The sequence below is a fragment of the Maylandia zebra genome, linkage group LG18 (genome assembly GCF_041146795.1).
Source record: "Maylandia zebra isolate NMK-2024a linkage group LG18, Mzebra_GT3a, whole genome shotgun sequence".
In the NCBI taxonomy this organism is placed as follows: domain Eukaryota; kingdom Metazoa; phylum Chordata; class Actinopteri; order Cichliformes; family Cichlidae; genus Maylandia; species Maylandia zebra.
In genome coordinates, this window is record NC_135184.1 from 10058621 (window position 1) to 10067220 (window position 8600).

Consider the following 8600-nt stretch of genomic DNA (forward strand, 5'->3'; position numbering starts at 1 on the left):
TTTGACTTCAAGATTGAAGTGGCTGAAACTAATATGATGAACAGCCAGCAGAACGTCTCCAGTGAAAGAAGCAACAATACAGTCTTATTTCTTCAACAAAGTCTTCCTGAAACAGCTTGATAACAATGCTACAGCCTAAGCTAACACCAGCAGCTCATTGAAGAGGGCGCGTTTGATTTATATTACATTGAATAGTCAAAAGTCTTGGCCCACCTCCCTTTCTTTAATATTTGGTTAAAAAAAAGAAAGAAGTAGGTGTAGAAGCATATTAAAACATTTGCAAACATGCATGTAAAGGCATGATATAAGGCAAAATAGAGATTGCACAACTGTAACACGCTTGAGAGTCCATATTTGGTATGACCACCTTTAGTCCTCAGCATAGCCTCTTAGGAACACTTTCCAGCAAGTTTATTTAATAAGTAGTCTTCAGGAATACTTCTCCAGGGTTCTTCAAGAACATCAAAGCTCTTCTTTGGATATTGGCTGACTTTTGTTCCGTTCTCAATGAAGACAATCCCACACTACTTCAATAAAGTTGAGGTCCAGGCTGTGTTGAGGTCTACGATAGTTTTCCTTTGTGTATATCCAGGCATGCTTTCACTGCCCCGGGAGTGAGTTAGAGATCACTGTCATGCTGAAACATTCAGCCGTTGCCAACCAGATGCTTTCCAGATGGTGTTGCATTATTGGATCAAAATGCGATGGTACGTTTTTCCATTTTTGTGGTGTTTGGAAAGGTGTTCAGTTACATATCCAACTTTTAAGTGAACGTTTAAAAAGAACTAAATCGATTCTCGGGGATGGAGTCTGAACAATAGACAGCTATCTATTCTAAAAAGAGTGGCCTTGTGTTTTATGCTAACACTTTTAACAGAGGTGATTAAATGGACGTGTATCTGCAGAATCAAATACAAACCATTCCTCCTTCCTAATTATAATTTTTTCGTATATTTTGACAGGTGCTGGTTCGGTTCTGCTGTCATTTTTAGATTGTATTTTTTGATTTCTGTTATTTGGTCAGTGCCCTGCATATTGGCACCAGTGACCCGGGAGTGGCGCCACAGGGACAGTGTGTATTCTTGAATCATATTACTCTTACTGTAATCAGGCCTGCATTCATACATGGCTGATTAACCCACAAAGGGGCTGGTAGGGGGAAAAACAAGCAGCTCCTGATGAAGCCTTTTTATTTTTCCATATTTTTCCAGTGATTCTCATCATATCTGCACCCAGTTTTTCCCATGTGTCACATCTACCACTGACTCCTCATCCATGTAGCAGTTTCTTTTAATGTGTGCCAAAGAATATTTTAACAAATAATAGCAATATCTCATCATACTTTGTGTCAAACATGGCTTTAGATTTAGCATCTGAAAAGTAAGATTTGCATTTTTTTCCTCTCCTTTATTGAATTTGGTGGATTTATTTAAACAAAAAGAAAAAAAAACAGAGGCTCTTGGAATGTTTATTTTACAATTTTCTAACATTTCATAAAGTAAACAATTGATTCATTAATAAAATATGAGCTCTTTCATATCATTTTGGGATGCCCTGGAGATGTGTACTGCACATTATACTTCAATATACTGAGTTATAAAATTGCAGGGAATATATATGGCTGTTTCTGGTTATATATTAATCATTAATAAACGGTAAATCATTCTTTCTGTGTTTGTGTGTGTGCGTGCTATCTGCAGGACACACTGCTGGAGCTCCTGTGTGACGCGGTGGTGTCGTCAGGACGGCAGGGAAAAGGTCTCGTGATCAGCGGCTTCCCCAGAGACCTGAGACAGGCGGAGGAGTACGAAGCGAAGGTCAGAGCACAAAGCTGATGGAGTAGACAGCGGGATGTGGTCAGAAGCATGAATAAAAGAAGGGGGAAAGTCAGCCGTGAGTCGTGGTGTATGCACAAAAAGTTCAGTCTGAGCAAAGTGAAGGAATCACAAGAGTCGCACGTCACTGTGACGAATGCTAGTTAAGTCTGATTCAGTGCTAACATACGAGTACGAAGAGGGTATGAAAACAAGATTTGAAAATAGGAAAGAAGTGATCAGAATGAATGCACATAGAAATGTGGACTGCGGATCATTCAGGATGAAGGCCGGCCTGCAGACGAATGTAGTTAAAGGGGAAGTTCCTGCTTTTAATTTCTAACTGCACCTGTTGTGTGTGTCAGATGGGGGAACCCAGTGCAGTGCTCCTGCTGAACTGCTCAGCCGACACCATGTCCAATCGCCTGCAGTGTCGTGGGAGATCCGGCTTCCAGGCCGCCCCAGACAGAGACAGCGTCCTGCACAGGAGGGTGGAGAGCTTCTGCAGCGACACCCAGGCGGTGGCGGCTCACTACGAACACAAGAGGCTTCTGCACACGGTAAGATTGGGAAGCCAACTCTGTAAGGGTTAGAGGTTCAATTCCATATGGAGGCTTACTTTTCTTAAAGGAACAAATCCAGTTTAAATCCACTTCGTCTAGGCTGGAAATCCATTTACACTTAGATGTCCTTCAAACATCTCCCAGCGCTCTTTTATCTATAAAAGGAAATCGTTTGCCGGGATGTTCTCACTCACAGAAAAGCAGCCGAAGAGTTCCCAATAATCACTTCATTATCTCTCATATGTGAGTCTAACTGTCCTGCATGACTGGAGTTTGCAACTTTACTGTATTATTCAATACAACCAGCTCAGATTTGACATGCTGGATAAATAATAATCACGAGGATTGTTTTTAAAATACAAGCGTGCCAGCCTCTATGATCTTAGAGGAGGAAAACAAAGGAAAACATAGTTCACCAGAGAGAAGCCTGTCTTAGATCAAAAGACTGCATTAGACAGAAGTAACAGTGGTTTGTATTATTATGCATTATAATTCAAAATTATTTATATGTGAATAGCATATTAATGTGCTTGGTTTTAACGGTGCCATCCCAGAGTATTGAATTTTATACTGAAATTTATTGGGTGCTGTATTAATGACGCTGGAAACAGAACCAAACAATTAGATGCGGACTACATTATCTAAACAGGCTTTCCAACCTTCATGTTTACTGAAGGCTTTTGCGTCTTATAATATAATTTATTCTGTGTTTTGTGCACTAATTCGTTCATGTTTACTTTAATTTAGTTATTTTTAAATTGTGGTTAAAAAACATTAAATAAAAGCAAGGGTTGTGTGAATAGTTTGCCCTCTCTCATCTGAAGGGTTTGACTTTGTCTTTACAAAGATATCCATTTTATGTGTGCACTGAGGCAGTTATGTTTTAATTATTCTGCCAGTTCCTAGGGGTAGGTATCAGGGGTGGTGGTGCCATTTTTGGAACATGTTCATTTGCCTTCCTGAGTAAAAACATAAAAGATCCAAAGGGATAAATAAGAAAACGCCAGGGCAATTCTAAATCACCATTTTTGTTTGTTTGTTTTTATTCCAAAAATTTCCATCACAAAGGTAAACAGGGCTTAAGTTATGTGTTTTGCTTCAAAGTTTCCTGGAGAAGGAGCCCTAGACCCCCTGCACAAATCTGCATCCATCTTTCAGTTGGTGCTGATTTTGTTTTACTTAATAGATGTGAGACAAGATCCACAAAGTCATCCTTCTGTGCCAAGAAATCTAAGACTCAGCTGAAACCAGCATAAAACTGCAGCAGTATAATCTCAATCCGTCCATTGCAGTGTCCCAAGGTAGAACTGCAGGAAACAGAGACGGTAACAAAGACCAGAACTAAAAACAGAACAGAAAGAAAAACCAGAACGAGGCTCGGGGGGGGGGCAGCCATCTGCTGCAGCCGGTTGAGAGTGAAAGAATAGAGTAAAGGAAGGAGAAAAGAGACAGAGAGCACAGGGAGACAGCACAAAACACAAACTAGACGTGCTGCTGTGGTAAACACAGAGGGAGTGAAAACAGCATTAAACCTGCATTCTTTCTAATGGCCAACAGATGGGAAACAAATCTATGAGATCAACAAGCTTACTTCTGTCTCAATCTGCAACCTCAGAAGACAGCGTAACATAGAAAAATACATATTAAATAAAAAGAGAAAAAGAAATAATAGTGAAAGCTGGGAAAACAGAAACAAAGCACAATATAATTTACAATAAGTAAATTTAAAGGTTTTTTAAAAAGTGACCTAAAACTAGAAGCTAACTCTGTTGCAGCTAAGTCTTATAATCCTGTGTGGAAAATGTGTGTTTGCAGCCTGCATGCTTTAAATAGTAAATAAATAATATTCACGTTTCTACTCAAATGTCTCAAAATACCAACAGCTGAAAGGGTCATCGAGTGGAAGAACAAATAGGCGAGCCTCTGTTTTAAGAGTGAATTGTATTCAGATTATGTCCGACCGCTTACTGCTTCCTAATAAAAATGCAGAAATGTTTTAACTACAAATAGCTGAAGATGGTGTAAGTTTCAAAACAATATTGTGTGAAGGTTGTTCAGTCTGAGTCCTTAAAATTCTCATTTACATATTCCTGGCAAATACATCTGTGTTAGCAGACATCAGTGTTTCCATTTGGATGCTTTACAGTGGGAAGTAATGATTAGCTCTGTTTAGTGTGACCTAACCAAATCCTTTTAATCAACTTTCCCTTCCGCTCCGACATCGTGTTGATGTCCGTCTTCCAGCTCTTCTTCCCATTCCTCCTGCTGCTCCGTTCTGATTTAGCTTCAGTTAATTGGCATTGGCAGTTTATTCCATTTTTGGAAAAGCCTTGCATTTGCTTTGCTCACAGAAAGCTTTGCCACTTGATTTGTTCGCCAAGATTTGAATTAGCCAATGACAAGTCGGACAAAACCCAGCTGGTGAAAGATAATCACTGATGACACCTGGATACACAGAAACAGGGGAGCTGATGGACCTTTTTCACAGCAGGCAGTCTGGTTTGTCACAGCAGGTAAAAGGTAGCTGCTCTCCATTTAGGTGAGCTGTGTCCAGGGTCACGTGATTTCACGGCTGTGCTGGTAAAGGTTCATTAGTCTTAGTCTTAGGTATCCAAATTCATTTCAAATAAACAGTATAAACGATGCATATATTTACCATATGGTCACCCATTGGTTTGTGAGTATTTTCATTTTCAGCATCATTCATTTTCTAATGACTTAGTCGCAGGTCGTTAATCAGTGACGCCCTCGATCGCCCTATTTTAAGGATTAAAAATAATCCTTAAAAAATTGTTTAAGGTGTGCCAAAAATTGATTTTTCTTTTATTTGCCAAATATGATTACCAGTATTTAGACTGTTGTAAATGGCATGTTTGCCTATAATGTCTTCAAAATCTCTGTTATGAATGATATCAAGTCAGCTTATGTGGGAAACAGCATTCCTGTCAGAGGGATAGAAGCTGAAATCAGTTTTTGCCAGTTTATTTTTATAAATGCTTTATTTATCCAGGTAAAAAGTCTCATTGACATTAAAAATGTGTTTTTAAAGAGATATCTAGTCAAGAGTACAGCAGAAATTACAAAAAGAAATACGACATAACAGTTCTATAACGATGTTTTAAGGACTGGATTAATTATATAATGTGGAACACAGAGTGGATGCAATAAGAAGATCTTCATAAGTCCTGTTGACTACAGCCTATTTGTGGACATAAGCAAAGATATTACACATTAAAAACACACAGAAGCGATCGGCTTTTGGCAGACGATCACTTGTTGGCTTCACTTTTCACACCCAGAAGCCAGATCCATCTTTTATACAGACCATGGTTTATCCTCAGGCTTGTAGAGCGATTTATCCATGTAGACCAGTGGTGTCAAGCATGCAGGCCGAGAGGGCCAAAATCGGGCTGTCAAAGAGTCCCAGTGGAGCCACTGAATGGCTCAAAAATGTCTTTAACGACTGTATTTTCTTAATAATCCCTCCTACACAATAAAAATGTCTATAAGTTGTTTCTATGTGTAGACAAATTGACTGATAGTGATGGAAAATACTTGTTTCTTTGGGTTCCTTTCTGCTGTAATCTGCAAGTCCACATGTAGAGCAGGACAGTCGACTCGATGAATGTGGGAAAAACTGGTGATGTTGTGTTATTTTACTAAAGACATCTCAGGCTGTTCATGATCTTTTTCTCCCAACATTAACTGAATGAGAAAAAAACATTTATCAAGAAATAATAACTAGAATCTGTTTTCTGGTCATTTTTTGAGTGTGCGGTAAATCTGGTAAACGGTTTTTTATAAGTGATGCTTATTTTTTGGATTGTTTTTCTGCTCTGGCCTTTTTTAGATCAAATTGAGCCATGAGCTAAAGTAAGTTTGACACCCTGTGTCTGGATTGTTTTAGGTGTGAGCGGCTCGTTTTTGAAGGCATAGACCATGGACACGTCCATCTTCTCTTAGATATGATAAAAGCATATGTCACTCACCTTGCTCCGCTCAAAGCAATGTCTCCCAGTTACTCAAAAAAAGGTACAAACTTATTTGCAAGTAGTTTCATGTAGGAAATATTGTGTTTGTACCAAACTACGCCCGCCAACCAAAGGAAGTGTGCAGCTACTGTTTACATCCTGTCACAATGTCACGAGCTTCTTTTCTCTGATAGATGGAAAGTTTTTTAGTGGAGAAAACGACTAAAAAGTCACGTAGACTGGAGGCAATTGTGCATTACCAGAGGAGCTCTAATTCTCTGCTGCAGAGCTGTAGAGATGTCTGCCTTCTCCTGAGTATAACTGAAATAAATTGCACTCGTCTCACGGTGCTCGGAGCGCAGTTCCACGTAGGAACCCCACTCCTGGTATAATTTGGAGCCTCATGACTGGTAAACTGAAATGTATCTATGGGAGTTCCACGTAGGAACTGTTTTCTTTCTACCAGCCGAGAGAAGGACATTGCAGCTCAGCCGAGGGGGAAACCATTAATGTTCACATCCTGTCATCCTGTCAAAAACCTGTCATCTTTGGGTAGACACACACTTCGACACATTCTACCAAACTACACCCGCTGTGATATGTTTGGCGGGTGTAGTTTGGTAGAAAGAAAATAGCTTGAACGTGAAACTTCTAATGACGACACTGACGCTGAGTTTTTTAGTTTTTTGCTCGTTTTGTGGTGCCCTCAGTGCTTTTTATTTCCTTTATTTTCAAGAGAAGTCAGACATTTCCAAAAAATGACTATACACTTTTCACCTGAGATGGACAAGATGCTGAAATGTGTTGTGTTTAAGGTCAGTGATGCAGGGAAGGACCAACTTTCTGTGAAGTTTTACTCGCCTCTCTGTTTCCACTGACATGAGAGCGATTAGAAAATCACACGCATTCCTTTCAGGGTTGATCTGCCCCTTTAATAAATTTACTGTTTGAACTTTTAAATGCCACATCAGGTGTGTGTGTGTGTGTGTGCGTGTGGGTGGGTGCTTAAATGCCACATCAGGTAATGAGGTCATCAGTCTGCTGTGAGGCTGCCGTCCTCAACTGCATGTGGGCTTGCTGGTGGTTTGAGAAAAGGCCTCGTTTTCAGCCGGTTTGTCTCCGTCTGCAGATTGATGCCGAGAGGTCGCCGGACCAAGTGTTCGCCCAGATCTGCCGCTCGATGGAGTCTGGCTTCTGATACCTACACCTTCACACCCCAAACTCTGCAGTCGAGGAGGGTCCATCTAAGAAGACCTTCTCTCTTTCTCTCTGCCGTCACCCCAAGGAGACTCACTCGCATAACCTCACACCTGCGCCAGACTCATTGAACTCCAGTGGTATGCATGTCTTACCTGCAATCAGTGAAACTTCTCTCTCTCTGCTTTTTGACACTGACAAAGCGCCTGGTTGTCACATTCTGCTTCACAAAAATGCATCCCCCCAACCCCATCCCCTCTTCTGTCTCTCTCTGTAAAATCAACCTCAATATATGCTGCCAACTGCCACACCAAGGCAGATAACTGTACTGAGAAAAATAGCAGTCCCTGCTGTGACTGAGAGCATGCTGGAAGTGAAATCTCGCCACCTTCCCACCAGAGGAGCTGAGCAAGGTTCCCCCTGCCATACTACAAAGTGGAAATGTCAGTGTGTACTCGTGCTCTCACGCACAGCACCTTGCTTCTTATTGTAACAAGCATGCAAGAGTTAAAAGTTAAGCTTAACTGCCTTTTGTGCATTAAATTTAAAAAGGAAAAAAAAACAGAAGCAAATAAAGAGTATTAAGATTACTGCATTTGTATGTTTCCAAGCTCATCGTACAGGTGCGTGGTTTGGTATTTAACATTCAATAAAGCCAGTGCATTTGCTAAATGGAGCATTTCTGAGTGTCCTTTGGTGTGGTGTGTAGCGTGCAGCATCAGAGCTGAGCTGACAGCGCCATCTGCTGGTGAGAGGATCACAACAAAAAGGCAATTAAGTGATAAGTGTAACAGGTCAAGACAGGTGAAATTCCCCTTTCTGTCAGGATAAAGAAGTTTAACTACACATTTAATCTCTGAGATATCTACACATAAGAAAAAGGAGTGCAATTTTAACAGAACTTTTAGTTTTTCAACATGATAAAGAAATGCAGCTGTAAATGAAAGAAAGTTGAATTTAAATTGTAAGAAATGCATGTTAAATTTCAGGAAACGTTTCTGTTCATTCACAGAAAATATCCTGTTACTTTTTACTGAGCATCTGTTAATTACTTT

The 8600-nt window shown here is 40.2% G+C and overlaps 1 protein-coding gene across 1 annotated transcript in view; it reads left to right on the top strand.

Moving 5' to 3' along the window:
- The window catches only part of ak5 (adenylate kinase 5), a 103121-nt gene extending 94900 nt beyond the window's left edge, over positions 1-8221 (top strand). The window contains exons 12-14 of the mRNA XM_004555225.5: positions 1701-1817; positions 2180-2374; positions 7478-8221. Coding sequence (XP_004555282.3) covers positions 1701-1817; positions 2180-2374; positions 7478-7546 — 381 coding nt within the window. The 3' untranslated portion in view covers positions 7547-8221. The remainder of the gene's footprint in view (positions 1-1700; positions 1818-2179; positions 2375-7477) is intronic.
- Positions 8222-8600: the final 379 nt, after the last annotated feature.